General features: G+C 41.7%; 1 protein-coding gene across 1 annotated transcript in view; it reads right to left on the bottom strand.

Annotated features, from left to right (window-relative positions):
- The window catches only part of DOCK2 (dedicator of cytokinesis 2), a 412,382-nt gene that overhangs the window by 344,451 nt on the left and 43,036 nt on the right, over positions 1-24,895 (bottom strand). Inside the window, exons 3-9 of the mRNA XM_036884746.2 lie at positions 17,313-17,353; positions 16,071-16,126; positions 15,491-15,587; positions 12,752-12,900; positions 7,661-7,796; positions 6,940-7,094; positions 3,249-3,330 (exon numbers count right to left, since the gene is read on the bottom strand). Coding sequence (XP_036740641.2) covers positions 3,249-3,330; positions 6,940-7,094; positions 7,661-7,796; positions 12,752-12,900; positions 15,491-15,587; positions 16,071-16,126; positions 17,313-17,353 — 716 coding nt within the window. The remainder of the gene's footprint in view (positions 1-3,248; positions 3,331-6,939; positions 7,095-7,660; positions 7,797-12,751; positions 12,901-15,490; positions 15,588-16,070; positions 16,127-17,312; positions 17,354-24,895) is intronic.

The following is a 24,895-nucleotide window of genomic DNA, read 5'->3' as shown; positions in this document are numbered from 1 at the left end:
CCTGACTCCTTCCTCCAATCTGCCCCAAAATCCCCTACAAACCCATCTTTAGAAGTCATGTTCATCATTTCATTTCTCTCCCCCAACAACACTAACAGCTCCCTATTTCCTACCCTATTCATGTTAATCTTCCCTGGATGACGTGGAAGGTCCTAGACACAATATATTTCCAGCTATTCCTATCCAACAGATTCCCCACTATTCCCTGCATGTAAGTCCTCTATTTTTGTCACAGAGATTTCTTTATTGCTCCACAAACACACTTTCAACTCTGAATCTTCTTCCTAAACCCTCTTTTTGTACCTCAGCCTCAAATATTTACCTCTTATTCCTCTATATATCCAAATCCTTTCCATCCTAAAAGGTCAAGCTTTGCTTCCTTTATAATGACCTCCACCCCTAATTACTTTTCTCTTCCCATTAGGATTTTTCATATTTTTGAAATATCTAGATGGGTATCTTTCAGAGGCTTTCCAGAGCCACAGAGCTCCTGGCACCTGACAGGTTCCTTCCTAGATGTTATGGGCTGAATTATGTCCACCCCGACCGAATTCTTACGTTGAAGTCCTACCACCCAGTTCCTTAGAATGTATTTGGAGACATGGCCTTTAAAGAGGTGATTAAACCAAAATGTACTCATTAGGTTAGGCTTTAATCCAATACAACTGGCGTCTTTTTAAGAAGTTATTAGAACAGGACAGATACAAGAGAAGACGGTGTGAAGAAACCAGAAGAAGACAGCCATCTGAAGACCAAAGAAAGAGGCCTTAGAAGAAAGAAACCAGCCCTGAGAACACACTGATTTGGGACTTCCAGCCTCTAGAACTGTGAGAAAATAAAATTCTGTTGTTTAGCCACCCACCTGGTCTGTGGTACTTTGTAAGGGCAGCCCTAGCAAGTAATACACTAGATAAACCTATAGTGTTCCTAGATAAGTCCCCATTCCATCCCTCTTCTCTGTAAAGATTTCATTTGCTCAAATGAAGACATCAACCTTAAAAGGTACCTCATGGAGACCCTGGGCACTGGAGAATATTAATATATTATGTAAGCACAGCAAAATGCTTGAACACAGGCTACTGTCTAGAGGGTAGGTAAATGTGAAATCCTCATTCAGAACTGTCACCATCTGTGGTGTCTCCCAATCATTTCTAGTTTGGCCTTACAAAACTCAGACACATTAGGGAAGCTGAGGCAGGAAATAAAACTTAAAACACATGCCACCTGATTTAATAATTTATTAGTACTCCTTTTATTGTTCAGTCTTGTTTTTTGTGTGTTAATAGCAACCCCAAACTGGACAAAGCCTTAGGGAAACTCATTAGGGTATATGCTACTGTCCTCTTAAAAGGCCAAGGAGATAAATGCTTATAAAGCAAAAAGAGGTAGTCCACCATCAGCCTGATGCATGTGCCATCTCTTCTGGCTCTGCTCCCAAAGAGGATACCAGAAAGAGCTAACATCCAGAGACAAGAGAAATAAGACAAGGCAGGCACATACCTACCAAGTCTTATCTCTAACTTAAACATCACCTCGGTGCCCAATTAAAAGTAACTCCCAGTCAAACAGTATCACACCACTCTGTTTTAATCATCTGCATTACATAGCTTGCCTTCTGATATTTCTCTTGTCTTTCATTCATTTACTCGTTTTCTGAATTCCTCCCATCAAACCATGAGAGCAGAAGCCTATCAGCTTATTCTGTGCTATATCCCCAGCACCTTGCACAGAGCTTATATACAGTAAGTACTCATTGGATAGCTCTTGAATAAATAAAAGAAGCTAGAGCACCATGACCTTCCTGTCCCAAGAAGAAGACTCCCATCATTTCAAGAGAGGGAAGTGTCAGTCTGCTGAACCAGTCAACAAGGTTCTCAAGTTCATTTTCTGGAGGAAAAGGAGGTGGTGACAAGCAGAATTCCATGAAGGCAGATCACATTCTCATTAATATTGAGTGACACAAATTTACTGATGCCCTTTCCCATGTGTTTACATCATGAATTGGTTCTCTGCAAAACGAACCACTGATTGATACCCTGTCCCTCTCCCTCTCATGAAACATCTGTCTCTTGGTTTAATTAGGAAGCCCCATGGGACTCTCCTATTTATCAAGAAAATAAATAGGCTCCTTCTTATAACTGATAATAGATAAACAGGATTGATACACATTTATATATGCCAAATAAACTCTGTCAAAGCAATTAGGACCTATGATCTTATTCCAGGTCTCTAGCCCATTTTTCAGGAAATAACAAACAAAATAAATCAGCTGCACTCCAATCTAATTGTGATACAATGTAAGACATTGCACTTAATGGGCTGTAACTGGAAAATTATTGTAGAGCAAGGTAGGTTAATCCAGCATGTCGGTCACTCTTGGACCAAACTCATCTGTTCAGACAATGACCAAATCCCTCCCTGGCTCCTCCTCTGTGATTTCCCTTGCAAACACAGTAAAAAATCTCATTAATGTGCTTCTTCCCAAAGGATCTTGCAGATAACACCAGTATTCTTAGATATCTTAAGATCATACTCTGAATACACTCTTGTGAAACAGGACAAGAGAGTGCTCTCTGCTGGAAATGACAGCGCTTACAGCCATCCTTCCGCTGTTTCTCCTTTCCAGAGCTAAAAAGTCAAGTTCACTCTCAGAAATAAGTCATACAAATAACAACTGACTTCAGCATTTCTACATATGTCTTATCCAGTGAGTATTGGCATTTGGAAGGATGATCCCAGAGTCCCAAAAGATCTGCAGTATCTGTGACTTAGTTATGTTCAGAATATCCAATTTACCGAGTCAGTCAAGGTTCTAAGAAAGCATATCTGAAGTATTTTAGCAAAGGTTTTAGAAGGTCTGAACCAAAGAAATAAACTCTGGTTAACTGTGACTTAACCAGAAAATCAGAATAGTTGCTGTACCCAGTTCACCTACACATTATTGCTGAAAGAGGTATACACACTGATTTGGGACTTCTAGCTTGTTTACCCAGTGCTGTGCTCTGCATGTGTTTTCTGTGTACATGTGAGTGAGAAAGAGGGAGGAAGGAAGACATTGAGAGGAGAGGACCACCCCTCCAATAGCTTCCCGGTACACAGTGCTCTCCGTCTTCTCTGAATCTCTGCAGAAAGCCCAGAACAGGGCTCTGTGAGGCCAAACTCCCTCCTTACCAATCGACCAGCCTCATTTCCAAGATTGTATCCTTATGAATGAGGAATATGGTAATGAGAAGACAGTGCACACCCACCGTGAAGACCACCTTCAAGTTGTTGAGCATCTCAATCTCCTTCGGGAAGCCTTTGCTGCCCCAACGCACCAGGTAGTTCTCACTGTAAGGAGAAGAATGGCAACCCGTTACTGTCAGGGGGCTCAATATTCACTCAGTAAAAATGTTCACTGGGCCCTACTGTGTGCCCAACAGCATGCTGGCTGCTGGAGACACAGCAGTGCTTGAGACAGATGTGGTCCCTCCCTCTAAGAATCACAGTTCCATCAGGGAGACAGATGTTAGACAAGCAGGGGCAAACTGTGACGGCCCATAGAGAGCCTCAGCCATTAACTGAGATACACTTAAGTAACTATCTAAATGCAGTTGTGACAACTATTCAGATGCAATTGTGCTATAAACAAAGAGTTCAGTATGTTGTGAGCATGTATATCATAAAAGCCTGGCCTACTCTGGTCAGATTAGCCTTTGCTGAGATATGACATGTAAACAAAGTTGGTCAGGGAAAAAGTGGGAAGGATAAATGTTTCAGGAAAAGCAAACATACATACATACAAAGGCCTTGAGGCAGGCCGGACTTTGATGCATCTAAAATACTGACCCAAGAGGATAGTGGTAAAAGAAAAATTAGAGAGAGAAGCCATATCATGTAGGCTTTGTAGGCCATTCAAGGATTTTGACTTGATCCTAATAATAACAGAAAGCCATTTAAGGGTTCTATGAGGAAAGTTGCATAGTGTTGACATATGATCACTTATTATCTCACATCTCCTAGCAACCTTACACTACCCTAATGGTTTAATACTAGTCAATCCATCTGCACTGGGAAAATCGAGAATTAGGAGAAACTTAGTACAGTTTGCGGAGTTGAGTTATTAGGTTTTCAGTGCCACACAGGAGCATAGAGTTCATGTTAAATAAATGGCTATTATTTTGAGGTAGGACAAAAACAAAATAAAGGTCAAAAACCAAATCATCCCAAAAAGGCATGGTAAAAGACTTCAGCAAATTTAAGGGGATTTGCCTTCTTTTAGAGCTTTGTTCCCTCTGACATCTTGTTCCTCTCTCCTACCTCTAGAAGACTAATGATAGTAATCTGGGCAAAATTAAAGGGAGAAATGGAAATAGTAACAAAATGAACACAGCCTCAGATTGACCAATAATTAAAATTCAGTTAAGTTAAATATACCATTTTTCTCATTTTATTTTTTAGTAAGATCTAAAATTTGTAGAGGAATTTTCAGCAAACTAATTAAATGGCCTCCAGTCTCCATCCAAAATTTTTTTTCTAATTTTTTCCCATTGTTATTTCTGGACTGTTACAGTGAACTACTTGGGTATTTCCCAGGATCTTTCATCACATATAGCTTGCCAGATAAAGAACCAACCTGGTAGGTCTAACCAGCAGGCACAAGCCATTTTATTCTAGGGGAAATAGAATCATAAGTAAGAAAAGGAATGTAGAAGGCTGATATGGTTCCATCCGTCCTTGCCTAGGAAGATCTGAGTGGTATATGCAAAGGCCCACCTGGGACCAACACAAGTGACACCTCCCTTCCTCCACATGCCATCTTCTTCAGGGGAAAGGGGAGGACCACTCCAATTCTTCCTCCAGCTCTTTGTGACAATTAGCCTTGCTGCTGGCCTGATGCCTAAACTGCTTCTTCTTTTGTCCTACAAAAATTTACCTTAAATTTCCCAAACCAGATCTCTTCAGCCAATCACTAGCATCAGCCATGATTCATCCCAGCATTGAAAGATCAGTCCCGAATTCTGCCTAGTCCACTTCTGGGCCACACAGAGGGAGGATGCCTTAACTTCCCCATGGTTCACTGTCTATCGACTGTGCCCAAGGTGGGCTGGTGTGGAGAAGACTGCTTTCTTAGGGAAAGAACCGTGAACCAGAGCCAGGCTGATGTGGGGAATGAATCCCAGTTCGCCTCCCCTTTCCTGTATCATGCCTCTTCTCTTCTTTGTTTTCTACTCTTTTTTCCTCTTCTTTTGGTTTCTTCCCTTTTTGTCCCCCTCCTCTTCGTCTCTCATGCTCCCCGGGGCTTGTGTCTCTGGCATTCTCGGAGGCATCGCTCCAGCACGCTCTGTCAAGCACTCACCGGTGTGGCACACCAGGGAGCAGAGCTGCCATCTCACTGATCCATCGCCTGCCTCCACAGAGCTGGTTCAGGCCATCCATCACTTAGAAGGGCCAGGAGGCCAGCACACCTGTCACTTCAGCCACGAGGACCCCAATATTTTCTGAGAGGCAGGGAAGGTCCTGTGAGTGTTTTTAGAATCTTTGTCACGGGTGCCTTGGGAGCAGCTGACAGGGAACAGCAAGGGGCCTGTGACACGCAGGCCATTTCAAGGTCGGTTCCCTGGGAGCAGGAACACTAACCCACTCACAGTGTCCGGTGAAGCTTAACCAGGTGGATTGGGCTAACTCTTTAATATTAGGGACTTAGTTCTGCCATAAAGAATAGCTTTCTACCTGAAACCCTGACTGAACTTGGTTCCTAGGGAAAGAACTGCTATTTGAGACCCTGGTGAGAACCACTCAGGATATTTGATACAACTATTTCCTTGGTGACAGACTAGTGGGAATTAGCTTGTCTTTGGCATCAGATGGATCTGGATAGAAATCTCAGCTGTGCCACTTAAAAACATGAGTGACTTTGGGCAAATCATCTGACCTCCCTGAGTCTCATTTTCTCACCCAGTGGAGTAAGGAGGATTGAATGTGATCACGTGCAGACATCAGTTCGGTCTTCTTAGATGGACAACCCCCTCCATATTTCATAAATGTCTCCAGGAGAGATACTATTTTCTAAAGCACCACTATTCACTGGGCACTGTACATTATCTCATGTAACCATCATAACAACTAAACTAGGAAGACATCACTTTCTCCATAAAGGCAGAGAAATTATGTGTCAGATCCATCCTAATATGTCAACTGGGACCTCAAATATGGGGCCATGTGTTGTCCCAAAAACTCACAGGAGGGCACAGATGGGGGGCCACCTGGGAAGGATAGTCTGAGCCACAAGCAGAAGCCAGGGGGCCAGCAGTGGGGGCTGGAGTGTTCTAAAGTATTTTTCCTGGAGATTCCCAAAAGTGCTTTCCCTTCGTCAAGCTGAGGCACCCAGAATTTCCCTTACTCTCTCTATTCTCAAGAGCAATTAAAGTAGTAACAATAATAGCCACTGTCATTTGGAACACCTGAAAGAAACGACCCCATGGGGTTGGCACTCAAATTTTGCAAATGGAAAACAGGCTTAAGAAAGATGAACAACATGTACAAGTTAAGAAAGGGGACATGGTAAGACCAGAACATGAACCCAGACATTTTTCAGAGCCCACAGTCTTAGTCTCTTACTGCCACGGAGGATATGATGCTTTACCATTCATTTCTTCATTCCCATTTTAAAAGCAGGCATTTTTATTCTATGCTATGCTACTTTGTTACTTCTGGCTTTCCCAGCAGTAAAAAACTCTAGTGTGTAACCATAACTCCACTGTGGGAAAAATTCTGTGGTAAGTAATATCTCCACCTGACTTCCATACCATAAAAGAAATTATTTCCATATTCTCAGGCTCAGTTTCTCGTCTAGGTGGGAATTTCTCCATAAATGATGATGGAAAGAAAAGATGCCTCTGCTATGCCAACTCCTCCTTCCCACATATGGAGAAGTCAGGCAATTCTGAACACACCTACCTGATGACCATTTGCTTGTTGGGGTCATAGAGAGACATGAAGAGTTCGGAATCTTCCCCGATTCTGCACACAAAGTTTCTTAGGAAGACATAGAGGCTGTGGGTGGGGGATGAGGAGATCCGAGAATACATTCCATAATCTGGCTGGTCTTTTGACTGAGAGGTGGAAGGAAAAAGGGAGGAAGGTGGAGAAAATTAGCCTATCACCACTAGGAAAACAGAAAGATGGCCTGGGATATTGATAATCATGTAGGTCAAGCCTAAAGATAGCAGCGTTATATGCAAGTCAAAGTGACTTGGCTCAGATTGTGGAAACTTCGGTGAGGGCTTTCCTGATGATACATTTTAAAATAGCTCCTATTTCACTGTTTCATATAACTTTAGTTTACTGCCTTTTAGAAACTTATCATCATCTGGAATTAATTTGGCCATTTATTTATTTATTTACTTTTTTGTCACCTTTTTTCTTTTTGACTCTCTGGGATATAAAAGCTCTGTAAGAGGAGGAAACTTGCCTGACATTAAACTACCTGTGAGGTATGTTTACATACATTTCCGAGGACAGAGACACAATAAAATGCATGTGGTAATTGATCATCTCAGATCATAGGACAGATGTCCTCTTAAATAATATACAGTCTAGTTAATTAGCTTATTATTTTAAGTTTATGATGCACTAAATGCCTGTCTTGCTTGGCCAAAGCCTGTTTTACATAGCTCACCATTTCTTCCTTGATACGTTCTGTGATTTTATCAGTTGCTTCCTCGTGTGCATGGAACAAGCTGATGACGCTGGTATTATCAGGGTCTAAAATGTTTCCGTCTTCATCTCTGACAATCAGATCAAGCTCAAGGATTCTGAAAAGCAAAAATGGAGGTCAGGATAAATCAGGGGAGGCTGAAGCCTTTAGGACACTGGTGAAAAGTTTCTACCAGAAAGTCTACCTGATTTCTGAGGATCTAGACTCTCACAGAACAGTTCTGCAAAAAACAGAACAGCTCTTGCAACTGGCAGTCACACTGGGATAGTTCAGCCTCTTCAGGAGGTGCTGCAGAAATGCGCAATAAACTTTTTTAAAATGTGTATATCCTGAGATATTAAACCTAGAGAAACATCTGCTCTTGAACAAGCATGTGATGTGTGTTGCAGCATTGCTTGCCTCAGCAAAGTGTTGAAAAAGACCTAAAAGGTCTGTCAGAAGAGGATGGCTAAAGAAACAGTGATATATAATGGAATTCTATGTAACAGGGTTCGAAAAACTTGATAGGTTTTTGATATGTTTAATGATATATCTCAGTGAAAAAAATCAAGTACAGAAATATACATAGTGTTTTTATGTCAAAACAAACAAATAAGCCAATGAAGCTAGCTATATTATCTGAGTGCATGCACTTAAGTGACAATGAACAGAGAGAAAGGTCTGGACAAAATGCACCGAACTGCGTATCTGACCAACATGGGCACCTGTGAGGAGAGGTAGGGTCCTTGGGCCTATGAGGGCTAGAAGGGTAAAATGATGCATGTGCCTTATCTTAATGTGTTTAACATTAATATTATATATTACAATAGAGGGAAGCTATCCATGAGTTATTTATTCAATAACAATTTGAACATAGTTGCTGGGGAAAAAAATCTCAGACATATTGATTGTTACCTACAGCCTGCTCTTTAACTCTGACTTCCAGGCCACAAGCTTTCCCATTTGGCATTGAGTTCTTTCAACTGCATCTGCCATTCTGACTGGCACTGAGAATACTAATAACAGCAAGTACTCACAGAGCACTTGCAGTAAGCTCACATGTGTTAAATGTTTTACATATGTTAATGAAATGTATTTAACCCTTGTTAACAACCCTATGAGACAGGTACTATTAATACCCCCATTATACAGATGAAAAAAGACCATCACCTAGCTAGTAAGGTCATATAGCTAGCAAAAAGTAATATGGTGTCTTAGTCTGCACTCATAACCTCTATGTTATACTTTCTACATAGGAGGCACTTAGGAGCAGTACTGGGTTGGAGGACAAGAAGCAGGGTTGCAGAGTCCTTAATTTGAAGCTGCTTTTGCACTTGATGTTTAGATGGAGGACCTCAGTTGTCCATGCATACAAAGAAGGTAGGGGGAGTAGGCTGATGGAGACTCCAGGAGGGTTAACAGTGGTCCTGCTTAGGCAACACTACTAAGTACCACATTCTGGAACAACAGCAAGGACAGATGAAGGAGACTGTTATCATCTCTTATTTGAGAATCTGACTGAGAGGCACATCTGTCATCTCATTCAAATGCAAACAGAAGGGAGCCAAGTTTCACCCATTTGTCCACATTCATTAGGAAATTAACTTCCAACTAGATATGACTCATAATGTTATACAGCCAAGCTGCCAAATGACAATGCTAAGGGGGAATAAATGCATTCAGCTAATGCTGAGCAGAGGCTCAAGTGACCCCGGAAAAAGATGGAGCATAGTTGATACATACTTTAATGCCAAGATCTCTCTAGCTTTTTCTCTTCAAAATTTATCAAAGTGGATTCAGTTCTAAGTATAAGAATAAAACATTCTCCCAGGTCCAGTTATCTTGGGATCTGGAGAAGTCATATAAGGATTCCTTACTCCTTGGATAGCAAAGAGTTGTCCATTACCAGTCTCACTAGGAACTTTGGAAGCTTTAGAAGTCACAGGGAAGGACTGCTAGGATTCCCACTACCCAGGGTCAGGAGAGGCGGCTCCCAATAGGACAGCAGACCATTCATGCTGGAGGAGGGAGTATTATGACATTTCGTCCTCATGTGGTAGCCCCAATGCTCTCTTCTGTTCAAGAAAGTGATAAAATGAACCAAGACAAGGGAAGGAGGCAAATCCCTAAATGTATGCACTTAAAAAAAATTTTAATGGTAAAGAAAACAGAAACAGCTCCTTCTATGGTTCCCTATCACCCTCTAGACAAATTCAAAATTCTTTGCTTGGCACCCAGACCCTCAACGTTCCAGCCTGTCTGCCATCCTCTCCATGTTTACGTTCATCTATCAACTTCTCCCATATTCTCTCTCTCTCAATTTCATCACCTAATAATTCCTGCTAGTTTTGTTATATTCAGGGCAGATATCACCCCTCCCACCCCCATGCCATATCTCCCAACCAGCCTCCCACCCTCTCATCCATGCTTTCTCCTATCATGAAGTGCTTGACTTCCTACTCAAATGTCTGTTTATTTCTCTCTCCCTTAATAATACACATAAGTCCTGGGAGGCAATAGAATGCAGTGGCGAGCACTTGAACTCTGGAGCCACACTACCTGGTTCCAATTCCAGTGTATCTTGGGTGTGACCTAATCACTCTGTGAGCCTTCCAGTATCCCCATCTAAGAAACAGGAATGACAACAGTACCTGCCTATAGAGTAGTCATGAGACTTAACTGGGCTAACACATGGGAAGTGCTTAAAACAGTACCTGGCAGATAGCAAGCACTCAGAAGGCTATTATCAGCTCTCACTGCTTCCTTTAAGTCCCAGAGTGAATGAGGGAAGAACTAGGCTGATTCTGATCAATTCTCCAGCACTCAGTCGCCACGGTGCTGCCCAGCCCATGCTCCTCAAACTGTTCCTAACACTCTGCCCAGAGGTTGGACCTTCTGGCTCTCAGGGAACCACCCACCCACAGCAGAGCTCTGAGCCCCAAGATATGAGGCCAGTGTTAATTTAAGGTGTCCAAATCTCTCTCACTTCCAGCTGAAGTCATCAGGGAAGGGATGCAAGAAGCAAGGCGCCCCTGAGCTCAGGGCTTAAGCCTCCATCTCCGAGGATGATTATTTCCCCAAAGAGAACAGACTGAAACTGAAAGCACAGGGCTGGTGGCCGCAATGCTGTGCAGGTAAGGCTGATTAAGGAGGACCCTCTTTCTTCTCTTTTTCCCATCACCATCCTTCATGCACTCATTCAGTTATCTTTCACTGAGCACCTAACGTGTGCAGAGCCAGTTCCTGCACATAGAGATGAACTAGACAGTCTGTGCCTTAGGAGCTCCCAACACAGCAGGGAAGACAGGCCGCTAATGAAGCAATTACTGTTCAGGGTGCTGAGGGGGCTGCAAGAGAACCTAACCCAGTGGGGCTAGGTAGGAGGAAAATCAGGGAAGGCTTCTTGTGAATGGTGACCATTTCCTTAATCCTTGCTCCTTTTTCTCAGGAGCCCCTGTGAGGAAACATTTGAAGGGCACAGATGCCATTATTGGAAAGCAGAAAACTCAATTCCCACATTCCCAGCTGTGACTATATTCAGCTAAAGATGCTACGGCACCAATGGTAGCAGCAGCTGCACGGCAAACCCTTCCTGTCACTTTGGGATGATGTGAGTTATAAGCAAATTTGGACACGCTTGTTAGCTGCCAGCAGGGGAACCAGCAGAGGGACGGTGCTCCTGGGAGGAAACACAGCTGTAAGTTGGACCCACTGACTTTCCTCTTTGGATCATCTTCCTAGGGCAGATGACTAAGGCAAGAAACCCTGGTTACTGAGAAAGTTTCTCAACTCCCATTGATGAGTTCTTTCTACTTCCCCCTCAGGCCCTATGTTTTAGCCTTCTGACCCACTTTGCAGTCTTCTGAACATGCCATGTTCTCTCACATACTCCTACTCTTTTTCCCTTCTTTTTTTTAAGCCTATTTAACACTTCTTCACCATTCACATTTCAGCTTGGGGTTACCTCCTCCAGGAAGCCTTCCTTGAATTCTTTCTCCAAGTTAAATTAAGAGTACTCTTGCTTCCTAAGCCATCAGACTTACCACAGTACATATGAATAGTTTCCTTGCAGCTCACTCCTGACTTGACTGTGGTCCCATAGCAGACGGGGCCATTTATTTCTATAGCCTTGGCACCAACAGGAAGTCAGGCCAATCATAAAAGCTCAGTACATGTCTGTTGTTGGGATAAATAAGCACACAAGTAGGATGTCTGTAGAGCATTCAAATAACCAGGAGGGAGGAGAGGCCTTTATAGTTTTCAAATGCTATCTGAGCAGCACAGTGGCATGGCCCATGGACTCAGGAGCCAGACTTCCTGGGTCAGATTCTGATTCTGCCATTTACTAGTTGTATGATTCTGGGCAAGTGACTTAACCTCTTAAAAAGCCTCATTTTCTTCACCTGAAAAAAATGAGGACAATAAAACTGCATGCCCCATAGAGTTATTAAAAGATTTAAATAAGAGATAATGGATGTAAAACACTTAGCATCAAGCCTGGTGCATAATACATTGACATTAAGTTTTAGTTATAATATTATTATTACTACTATTATTATCAGTGGGTTGTCCTGCTTCAAAAAATTGTTCCACAGCATTCAAATTCAAAACAATTTCTGCTTCTCCTTTCTGAAGAAACACTTTTGCAACTGTGCATGAGTTAGCTCATCGCATGAAGCCTGGATAATTTAGGATGGGGGAAGGGACATTAAGTCTCATGCTGGGATTCAAGGGAGAGTTTTGTAAATGGGGGGCTAAAATGACAACTAAGCCAAAAGTGCCCCCATGTAACCGCGTGCTTCCCAGCCCCTCGGAAGCAGGTTAAATGAGTGTCCTAAATCTCTCCACCCAGCCATAAGCACTGTGCAAGCAAGCCCTCTCTCCACTTGCATGTCCCTGGGTCCCACGGGGGTGACAGCAAAGACACAAAGCATGGCCATTGGTAACAGCCTCCTCCCAAATAGAAAGTGGCAAACACATCCAGAAATGAAACCAGTCTTCTTGGGAGGGAGAAAGGGAAGAAACAGGTTGGGTGGTGGAAGAAAGTATCTTTTCAGAGAAAAGAGCAGTTACTTGTTGCCATAGTCAATTTTGGATGTGACTTTCTGCTTCAGTTCTTTCAGTTCATCCTTGGGCAGAGTTCCTGAGAGGAGCTGAGACCGCCACTCCATCAGGTCGTACATCATGGCCTGCACCTGTAAGAACCGTTCCTTTTTGCTGGCCTAGAAGACAGGAAACAATCCACAATCACCTGCACCAAAGGTGCTGGGACATCTACCTGTCAAACTGTGCCAAAGTCCAGCAAGCATGTTTGGGGGCCACAGCTTGCATATCTCTTCCAGCCCCTACCCTGCCACAAAGGGGGTGGGTGGTGGTCTCAGTCAGCAATGTATTTCCTCCCCCTGGGCTGCAGGGGTTTCCAAAAATAGAAGTGATAATCCCAATCACTTCTTGGTTAAAGAAAGGGTGATTTCTGACTCTTATCTAAAAAAAATATTTGTTAAGCAGGAATGCCATGAGCATCCTCTATGATGCAGGTCCCAGATCTAACAAACACCCTTCAAGGCTAGGAACCATGGCCATTTCTCTGGTGACAAAGGCCCTTTTCTAGGGCAGTGTTCCCCCAAGTGTGGCATGTGTGCAACCTGTGGGTCACAAGATGGCTTTTGTTGGTACAAAGACACATCAAGTAACATGGACCCATATGGTGATTCTCTTCCATTTTCTGCCCATCCTTCTGTTTAAGGGGAAGAGAAAGTTGCATTTTCATGGTAATATCTTTATCCCCTCTCTCACATCTATTGATTTCTTTTTTTAACAAAGAGAGAGAGAGAGTAGGTCTTGGGCTCAGAACTTTTGACAGGTATTAGAGCAAGCATATAATAACATTGTCTTGTTTTTGTTGTATTTTTTTTGAACAATGTTCTTCTAATAGTGCCAAGTACTTTAGACTTTCCATTTGGGAAAGTATGTGCAGTACAATAAAAAATATATCTACTTGTTCATTGTCCCTGCTTCTTGACACAGAGCTCCTAGAATTTCCTGAGTGATAGAAATCTTTTCTTATTCATCATGCACCCCTTCCGACCATACCTGAGTCTATGTTAATGACACTGCCTTTGGTGGGTCCCTAGATAGCTTCAGAATGGGGGCTAGATGCCCTAGAGGAGTCCACCATGTGATTAGAGCTGGCACTTTCAGCCCTATTCTTCTCACCTCCCCATCCTCAACCTCCAGGAACGGGACAGGGACTGGAGAATAAGCTCAATCACCAGTGGCCAATGATTTAATCAATTATGCCTATGTAATGAAACTCTGATTAAAACTCTCAAATAAGTTTCAAGGAGCTTCCCAGATAGTGAACATATCTATGTGCTGGGAGGGTGGCAAAGAAAAGGCACAGAAGCTCTGTACCCACTTTCACCCCAGTACCTTGCCCTGTGTATGTCTTCCATTTGGCTAGTCATGCATTGCATCCTTTATAATAAAACAGTAATCATAAGTACAGCTCTTTAAGTTGTTCTAGAGAATTATGGGACCTGAGATGGGGACAGGAAGGAATTGTGACAATGCCTGAATTTGTACCAAGTTTGGACAAAAGTTGTGGGTAGCCTGGAGACTCCAGAAATTGGGATTGGCATATGAAGTGAGGGCAGTCTTGTAGGACTGAGCCCTTAAACCTACAGAGTCTGACACTAACTCTGGGTAGTCAGTGTTAGACTAGAATGGGATTATAGGGTATCCCAGTGGTGGTGGAGAACCGGAGGATCGTTGCTGGAATGACGCAGCATGCAACGAAGTTCCTCATGCAAATCACTTAAGTTTACTAAAAAGGGAGCCAATTTAAGTATCAAGTAAACATTACACAGGTGATACACAGATATGGCAAGATTCATGAAGGTGATTCAGGAATACAGGAACTTTATACTAGAGTAAAGGGCATAGTAGACTTGCTAGTCAAAGATTTCTCAAGGGAAAATGCTAAGGTTCATAGTGCATGTGTATGTGATGTGTTAAAGGGGTCCTGGGGATGAATAATTAACCAATTTAAACTCAAGCCTACTTTTTGCTCCCTAAAATTTCCTAAAAGTTTGGGAAAGGTATAGAATTGGATGTGTCAATTACCATATATTATGAAATATCCACATCGGAGTCAACATTTATAACTATTAAAGGTAAGTCTACAAGTAGCATGTGTACATGGTGCTGTAACAAACATGCAAAAAGCCACAGTTGGCATTTTTACTCTCGGCTTAATGGTTTTCGTAGCTAGTTGCTTTCATTAGGAGCTATTAGAAGCATCAAAGGGGGACTTAAAACTAGATCTGCTTCAGTACAGGGAAAACATATGCAAAATGCGCTGTTTTTCCAGGGTTAAAGCTTCCTCAGAGATCTGAGGACAATAACCATTAGTTAATTAATATATGAGAACAGTATTTCTCCAGGGGTTATCAGTAGACCACCAAATCAAAATCCCATGAGTTTATTAAAATGCAGAGCTCCGTTATAGAAAGCTTTATTTTTTAACAGCTCCCAAGGTAATTTGTAAGCATACTCAAGTTTGGTAATTTCTGCCCTCGTTTAAAGACAGAAGGGTCACATCAGATTCCCACTTATGGCTCCCTCACTACCTTGCTGTGTGACTTTGAGAAAGTCACCTAACCTCTCTGGACCATGATGTCCTCTTTCTGTTTGTTCTACTGAATCAGTGAAGCCACTTTGGCCTGCCCTGCTCAAAGCTAAATTCCAAATCTGAATCAAACCAAAACCTGCAAAAAGCTTCTGTTTTAGGGAGGACGTTTTGAGTCTTACCACATAGAGTTGTTTCCAGATGCTCCCCCATTCCCAAAGTGTTGTTGTCACTTCTTGTGCCAGAGGAATTTCTGCAGGAATGATGTTTTCAACATTTCTATTTAAGGTGTGAGAGAAGATGGTGTGAAATTGAGACCCAGGTGTTAATGAGATAAAATGCTGACCAATTTGCTTTAAGCTGCAGCTGCTGAGAGGAGGTTAAACTGCCTCCCAGAGCCACACCAATTACAACATGCAAATGCAAGGGACTTCCTTTTTAATGTCCTCCTCCACCAGGGTGGGCCCTTCAAGCTCATTATTCAGGATGGATATACTTTAATACAGTTTAAAGGCAGCTGCCAGTGAAAAGTGTGGTTCTCCAAACTTCTTAATAACCCCTCAGAATAAGATCTGAACACAAATAAATTTGGAATAGATCTCCCATTGCATGGGACAAAGGAGAAACACAAATAAACACAGGCATGAAGAAGATGGATCAGCTGAGTATCTTCACATCCGCCAAGTCAGGTTGTCAAAGTTGACAGGACAAAGACATTCATGAGCCACTGGAAGGTCAAAGCTGGCAAAGAATGGCAAATACCTTCTTTTCTCAATTGTCACTTCCTTGATGTGGATAAAGGATTTAGGAAAAATGCCCTGTTGGAGATAAGATAAGATAAAATGACATATCCCTGCAGAAATAACTGACCCTAGATGTTCATGATTTTTCTAAAAGCCACTGACTGGTAAAAACCTCAAACTTGAAAGGATTAATCCCAGAGTCTGACCAAGGATGGGGTGGATTCTAAATCCATTCTTTGAGATCTAATTCCCCTCCAGCTGTCCATCAGTTCTAGATCCCACAATAGCTCTAGACTGGAAAGGATGCTCAAACCCCATTGTGGGTGCACATCTTATCAGATTCACTCCTTGCCTCTCCCTCTCTTGCCCAATTCCAGGAAAGCAGTCACCCTTACAGTAATAAAAAGCCGCAAAATCAGGTCCTGAAGCAACAGTGTCCTCGGCTGCATGTGGCCTACTTTGATTTGAGAGCTGTTTCTCCCTGGATTTATTTTATTGTTCTTTAGAGAGCAGAGTAGGATTATGCCTCCTAACACAGCATGTCAGGAGGAAGAAAGAAGCCTCTATTATTCCTTGTTCCATAAGCTTGGCTCAGTTAATAAGACAAGCTTGCCAGTTACTTGGAAATTCCTCCATAAATTCAACCAGCGTGCCTAGTGGGAACACTTGGTTGTTGCACTAGACACTATATGAGTGACAAGGAGACAAGCATAGCAGGTGATGATGTAATGTGGAATTGGAACAAGTTAACGCCCCTAGGGCAGAGACTAGACCTGTCCTTTCTATGTCAGGTTTGATATATAGTTAAGGAAATGATGAATGCCCCAAACAGCTTTAAAGAAAGGTAATAGAAGATAAATTTCAAATTAATGCACAATTCCATGGGGACCTGAGGTATGATGCAATCAAATGTGATTGGCACATCAGGAAAAGTTTCAGGGAGAAGACAGCACTGAGGGTTGGCCTTAAAGGGGAAGGGAATTGAGGCACAGCAAGTACCAAGGTGTAGTGGTAGAAAAGCATACAACACAAACAGGGAGGAATAGGATCAATTTTCTGAGGAGCAGCAGGGGGCAATAACTGCCCAGAGGGGTGGCAGGGCCATGTAAAGACATCCAATTATGTCCTACATAAAAACAAATCTGGGACTCTCTTGTCCCCTCCTGGCATGAGCCAGGAGCTCTGTCCTTTCACTTTATCTCTAAATAAAAGCCTGTACCTTGCTCTCCTAAAAAAAAAACAAAAACCCAATCTACCTTACCTGTAACGTTTTATGCTTTAGGAGGTATCCCTTAAACCAGTCTGCAAAGAGAAAACAAGGAAACAGGTTTCTCATCTATTCTTACAAGTTCATTGCTATTTTTGTTGCTGTTGTTCTGTCTGATTATTAGTTTTTAACTAGCAAAGAAACTACTGCAAAGTGCTTCTGACTTTAGGTACAGATCAAAGCCTGGGAGCCCGTGGGCTTCAACAATCTGTTGAGTTAGTTGCCAACATCTCCAAAGAGCATCTAAAAATACAGAGATTTCACAGAAAAATGCAAATTACCTCCTTCTTTTGAAAAATCAGGGGGCCCAGAATTGGTGGCTAGTGGCTTCCCCACAGCCATGGTTGGCTGGCAGTAAGGCACAACTGGTCCCATCAGACAGAGCAGGTACCTCCAACTCAGGAGCCTCTACCTAGTCCCTCACTTATTTCCATTACCTACCTGGGTCCGGTGCTCATATACATGTTTTCATCTTTGCCTTAGGGACATAGAGACGCTGAGGGAATTTGGCAAACTTCCTAAAATAATATCCACAGTTCTAACAGCAGCAAATGGTGTCTAAAATGTGATTTGCAAAAGTTAGTCATTACAAAACAGACAAATTCAGGAATGGGTAAAAGGACAGGAATTTTAAAAGATTCTTCCCTTTGCAGGAATATCAAAAATGGTTCAATTAACACAAATCCAAACTACACACAGTCCTTGGACAAAATGAGCCTCAGTGTAGCAAGTATTAATGACTATAATGAGTCCACTGGCCTTTGAAATGATTCAAGCACAGCCAAGTAGTGACATTTGTCATCTTTGTAAATAAAAGGTGTCTGTGAGGAGCCTCATTAGCAAACCCTCATTACTGGGCTGACAGGTTGTTGCTGAAATACATTCCCAACAGACATACATACAAGCCCCCAAACAAACAACTTAAAATGCAAAGTCACCCCTCACAGTCATGAGACAGCTTGAGGGTGTCTAAAGAAAGTTCTAAAGCAACAGGGGCCCACAATGGCTCCTATTTTGAGAGACAGAAAAAGAAAGGAATGAGAGAAGGTGAAAATAAAGTAGAGAGGGGAAACAAAAGGAAAGGAATGGAGGTTGGAGAGGAAGAACCTCAAATTTGGAATGAAGTACCATTCTAAACACTCTTTGTAAATGAAACCTTTTAATCTTCATAAGAATGATGTAAGATAGGAACTAAATTTATACCATTGTACAGAAGAATGGCCTGCCTTGAGACACAGATAAGTTAAATAACTTGCCCAGGTCACACAGCTACTAAGTGACAGTGTTAGGATTTCAACAGAAGCAGCCATCACACTGTGCTTCCTGTCTAATGGTGGAAGGATCATGGTGGCTGCCTAATATTTCCATCCTCCCAACATCTTAATCTCCCAAACTAGATCCTCACTAAGCTACATTCCAGCTGAGTGTTTCCAGTAGTGGAAAACTTACTCCTTCGTGAAGCATCACATTTTATTTTCACATTCCTTTAATAAATTATCCATAACTACTGGTAATCATTAACCATTAATACAGTGCTAATCCTTTTGAGTACTTGTTGTATGCCAGAACTCTGGTAAAGTTTTTGTTTCAAATTATAAAGTAATCTTCCCAACAATCTTATAAATTAGGTACTATTACTGCCTCAATTCTGCAAGTGAAAATAAAGAGGCACAGAGACATTAAGCAACTTGCTCATGGTCACACAGCTAGTGGATGATGCAATTAAAATTTGAACCCAGGCAGCTGACTCCAGAGATGACACTCTACAGCATTGCACTATAACAATCTCCTTTATTTGTAGCTCTTCCCCATTCCACACACTAGATATAAGAGCATCTCTGTAATGCTGACAATCTGAATGCTGACATTCATTGATTGCCTAATGCATGCAAAGCTGCATGCTGTTATACATGCATTCTTTCATTTAGTTCTCATATCAATACTGTGAGCTAAAATTGATGAAAAAAATTGAGATTGAAGTCAGTTTATGTACTGGGGTAAATCACACAGCCAGGGTTCAAGGGCACAGAAGGCTTCACAGCCGGCCCTCAAAGCTGTTCCGCCACATTTTCCACCATTCAATGAACAGAAATACAGATAGAGGTCTCTTGGTTGCATGACTTGAATTTACTTGATGGCCAAGGCCACTAAATCCGCCAGAAAGTAGGAAAACAATCAAGGGACCAATAGTCCTTACCCAAAGCTCACGTCCACATCTGCATCCCTGTGATGGGGGATCCATCAGGGTTCCTTGATTTCCTAGTCCAGGGATTTTGCCTACTCTGACCCTGGAGACTCAGTTACTTGTGCATATATTGTATGTTTCCTGGTTCTCAGAACTTTGGCTTACTTCTAAGCAAGGAATCTATTGACTTTTGGCACCAGCACATACAGCATATTCTGACTCCCAGATTCAAGTTCAACCAACACTGATTGTGAACCTACTATGTACATGATACTGAGCTAGGTGATTTCAGAAATATATCTCCAGTGACCCTTGAGAAGAAGGGCTTATTACCCTTTCCACTTGCTAGATAATGATGATACATCAACTGCATCAGACTGTCCTTAGGATTTGTTCTGACATCCCCATCCCTGCTGGGTCACTGACCTCTGTGATCCTTGATGTCAGCTCCCTAATCTGGTCACCTGTTAGCTATATTCAACTGCACCTGAAGATCTGACATGGCAGATAGCAATAGTTGGCACACATAACCAAATCCATGACAATGAACTCCATGATCATAAGTAAGCTCAGTGTAATACAGTACTTAACCATATTCCAGAACTTTTCCTCGGGCTCAAAACTCTTTTGAGTTAAATAAAAGCAAGGGCTTCTTTGCTAACTCGATCCATGAGAGAAGCACTTTTTTTAATATCTAGAAAACTCACCAAGTGTATCCTGGGAGATGATGAGAAACAGGAAATTTTTTACCATTCTTCTGGACAAATATGAAGTGCCAACTACTCAAATTGTCCTCCCTTCCCACATCTCAAGTACCAAAATGAAATGTACCTAAATTCTCTAATCACCTAGAAGCGGCAGCATCAGAAGGGAAGAGGAGAGATTAAAAATATCCCAGATTATCCAAAAAGAATCTACAGCCTAGAGATCCAGTCCTCTCTCTGCCATCTTTGAGTAGCATGATGTTCAGTCATGTCACTTAACCCTCAGTGTTTTCACCTGACAAATGGGGGAAATAATACCTAATCCATACAGTTGTTACAAAAACTATTTTTTAAACAGCATTATGAAGATAAACACATCTGGTAAAGGCACAAAACCTTAGGTGGGAAGAAAACATACCAATTTCAGGGTAAGTGTTACCTATAGTGTGGACAAACAGACAAGAATGGAATAGAGTAACCACATTGTTTTTTCATGTGAAACCTTCATAAGAGTGTATATTAATAATACCTTAATAAAAAATTAGAAAAAAAAGAGAATGGAATAGAGGATGAGTGAACAGGGGGTTTCAACTACAATTAAAATATTATTTCTTAAAAGTAATCTGAAGTAAATGGAAAAAAATATTAATATTTCTTTATCTGAGTGGTGAGTGTGTGGATGTATTTTACTTTCCTGTATGATTGAAATAGCTAATATTAAGATCAAACAGAAGGTGGTACCTGTCAGTGGTTATGAGTGTGAGCTCTGGAGTCAAAGCCTGGGTTTGAATATAGATTTACAACTTACTCTCTGTGTGATCTTAGACAAGTTACTGGATTTCTATGAGCCTCCGTTTCCTTATCTGTAAAAATAGGCATAATAATAGTATCTGTCTCAGAAAGCTCAAATTAGATGAGGAATTCTGAGCTTGCCCAGTGCCTCGCATATGATAAGGGTTCAAAAATTAGTAAATACCATCCTCTTTTAAAAATCAATCATCATTATCATCATCATTATCAACCAGAGAAAGTTAGGCATGTTTTCTATTTTATTTCCAGAACCTACAGATTTTGAATACTATCATTTTATTTCAGTGAAGTCATTTCAACATAACAAAGTAAATGGCATATGTTTCAAAGTCAGCATAATGGAAGTTTAAGCCTCACCCTCATTTAGAAGGGAAAAAAACTTGACTTTTAAATTGTCCATAATAGAACAGCTTTACTTAAGAAAATGTAGCAACAAACCTGTCTCTAGAGCAGACCTGAACAAAAGACCATCTCCCTGCAAAGTAATGCTTTAAAAAGATACTCTGTTGATCAGAGATGGATTAAAGATGATGGAATAGGAAGGAAAGACAGAAACCTCATCCTAAAAACACATAAAAGAGGAAAATAAAGCAAATTCACCTAGACCTGAAAAAGACCTGAAGACTGCAGAACAGACCCCCTGCACCTGAGGAAGAGGAGAAGACCACAGAGAAAAGGGTGAGGTGGTGAAGTCGAGATAGAGTGGGACCCAGGCCTTCCTCCCACCCCAGACTATAGGCAGGAGAAAGAGGCATGGAGTGGGGAGGAGGTAGGATCCCAGGAGCACTGCACACCGGGCCCTGGAGATCTGCTCTGGGAGCATGAGCCCACATCACACTGGGTTTCAGTGCTTAGCAGGGCTGGACACCAGGGACAGACAGGACACTCTGGGAAGCTGAGATTCCAGCCAGTGTGGAGGGCAGTTGTGCTCTACCAGTCCTGAGACCCAAAGCACAGGCGGCAGTTTGAAAGACTTCCCAGTATTGGGAGGGGCACCAGAGAGGTGAGGGTTGGATGGAACTCTCTCCTGAGGAGAAAGGGCAGGTGGAAGATACCCCACAGACCCTTCCTCACCCAACAGATCAGGAACTCCTAGGAGCCCCAGATGCTCCATCCCCCTTTCTGGCAATGTAGCCCTGAGGCTCCTCTCTGCATGTACTGCTGGGAGCCAACCCACTGTGCTCGGTGGCAGCATCAGACTTTGCTGCCTGGCAGGCAGAGAGAGACTCTCCCAGCTTGCTTGGCTCCGTTTCAGCCCAACTGGGGAGGTGCCTGGAGGAGCCAGCACCAGAGTGCCTTCCTCCCTGGGGCTGTCCAAACCCGGTATTATGGGTCCAGCTAGGGCACATTGGTCTGCCCACCCCATTAACTCTGCAGCCCTGCCATTCCAGCAGGCCAGGCAGAGGGCAGCCCTGCCCACAGCAAGCTCAGCAGAGATTCCTGCATGGAGGCAGTAGCTAAAGCAAACTGTCTGCTCAGACTGAGACCACTACAGATGCCAGACAGACAGACACCCAGTGCACAGCACACCTACAGCTAGAGCCCCCCACAAACTAGAACCAGGCAAGAGAGAGTAAAGAATCTTGAGCTTCTGGGCACCACAGCACACCTTCTTCATAAAGCTATTATTCTACAGGCCAGAAAGCATAGCAGACATTTAATACAAAGAAAGAAACACAGAACCCCTGACAATATGATGAGGCAGAGGAATATGATCTAAACAAAACCACAGGACAGAAACCCAGAAAGAGAGCTAAATGAAAGAGATTACCAATCTTCTTGATAAAGATTTCAAAATAAAAATCATAAACATGCTCATGGATTTACAGAAAAGTATTCAAGATCTCAGGGGAGGACTTCAACAAAGAGATAGAAAATCTGAAAAAGAGCCACTCAGAGCTGAAGAATACAGTATCTGAAATGAAACATAAGATGGAGGGATTTAAAAGCAGATTAGAACATGTAGAGGAGACTGTAAATGGAATAGAAATTAGAGAACAGGAAAACAAAGAAGCTGAGGAACAGAGAGAAAAAAGGATCTCTAGGAATAAAAGAATAATAAGAGAGCTGTATGACCAATCCAAACAAAATGACACTTGCATAATAGGGGTACCAGAAGGAGAAGAGAAAGACAAAGGGATATAAGGTCTCTTTAAGGAAATAATTGTTGAAAACTTCCCCTATCTGGGGAAGGAAATAGACACTCAGGTCATGGAATTGCAGAGATCCCCTAATAAAAGTAAACCCAGGAAGACAACACCAAGACATATAATAATTAAAATGGCAAACATCAAAGAGTAGGGGAGAGTGTTGAAAGCAGCCAGAAAGAGAAAAAAGATTACTTCTAAAGGAAATCCCATCATCAGGCCATCAGCCAACTTCTCAACAGGAATGCTACAGTCAGAAGGGAGTGACATGATATATTTAATGTACTGAAACAGAAGGACCTCCAAACAAGAATCCTCTACCTGGCAAGGTTATCATTTAAATTTGAAGCAAGTCCAGATAAACAAAGTTGAAAGAATTCACCACCATTAAGTGAGCCTTACAGGATACGTTAAATGAACTACTGTAGATGGAAGTGATCCTTAGGCTAAATAGCTTTCAACAGTGAAAATAAACCCACAGTAAAGGTAGTAGACCTTTAGCAAGTACAAAATTAAAACAAAACTAAAGAACCAAAATCAACTATACATGAAATCATTCAAGGGATACACAAAAAGCACAGGTTATGACACCTAATATGAAAAATGTGGAGGAGGAAGGAGAAGAAGGAAAAGAAAAAGAAGTAACTTTAGATTGTGTTTCAACTACAGTAATCAGCAATTTAAGATAGACTATTACATAGTAAGGAAGCTATCCTTGAACCTTTGGTAACCACAAAACTAAAGCCTACAATAAATACACACAAAAAAATAATTTTAAAAAAAGAGAGAAACTGATTATAACACTAAAGAAAACCATCAATAACAAGAGATGAGTATAAATGGTGAAGAAAGGTACAGAGAGGAGCTATAAAAAACAGCCAAAAAACAATTAATAAAATGTCAATAACTACATATCTATCAATAATCACCTTAAATGTAAATGGACTGAATGCACCAATCAGAAGACAGAGTGGCAAAATGGATAAGGAAACAAGACCCATCCATATGCTGCTTACAAGAGACTCATTTCAGACCCAAAGACATACACTTCTAAAAGAGAAGGGAAGGAAAAGATATTTCATGCAAACATAGGGGGGAAAAAAGCAGGATTAGCAGTACTTATATCAGACAAAATAGATTTCAAAACAAAGAAAGTAACAAGACACAAAGAAGGACATTACATAATGATAAAGGGACCAGTCCCACAGGAGAATATAACCACTATACATATCTATGTATCCAACATAGAAGAACCTTAATATGTAGAACAAATATTAACAGAATTAAAGGGAGAAATAGATTGCAACATGTACATTTTAGGAGATTTTAACACAACACTCATATCAATAGACAGATCAACCAGATATAAAATAAATAAGGAAACAGAGGCACTGAATAATGTATTAGATCAGGTGGACTTAACAGATATCTGTAGAGCACTCCACCCAAAAGCAGCATGGTTTTCTCAAGTGTATATGGAATGTTCCCTAGAATAGATTACAAAATAGGCCACTAGAAGAGCCTCAATGAATTAAAAAACATAGAAATTGTATCAAGCAGTTTCTCAGACTACAAAGGTATGAAACCAGAAATAAATTACACAAAGAAAACAAAAAGACCTACAAATGCATGGAGGCTAAACAACATGTTTCTAAATAATCAATGGATCAGTGAACAAAAGAAAACAGAAATCAAGCAATACATGGAGACAAATGAAATCAAAAACACAAC

The sequence above is a fragment of the Manis pentadactyla genome, chromosome 2 (assembly GCF_030020395.1).
Source record: "Manis pentadactyla isolate mManPen7 chromosome 2, mManPen7.hap1, whole genome shotgun sequence".
NCBI classification, from domain to species: domain Eukaryota; kingdom Metazoa; phylum Chordata; class Mammalia; order Pholidota; family Manidae; genus Manis; species Manis pentadactyla.
The sequence above is the reverse complement of the archived record's forward strand: the minus strand, read 5'-3'. Positions and strand labels throughout refer to the sequence as shown.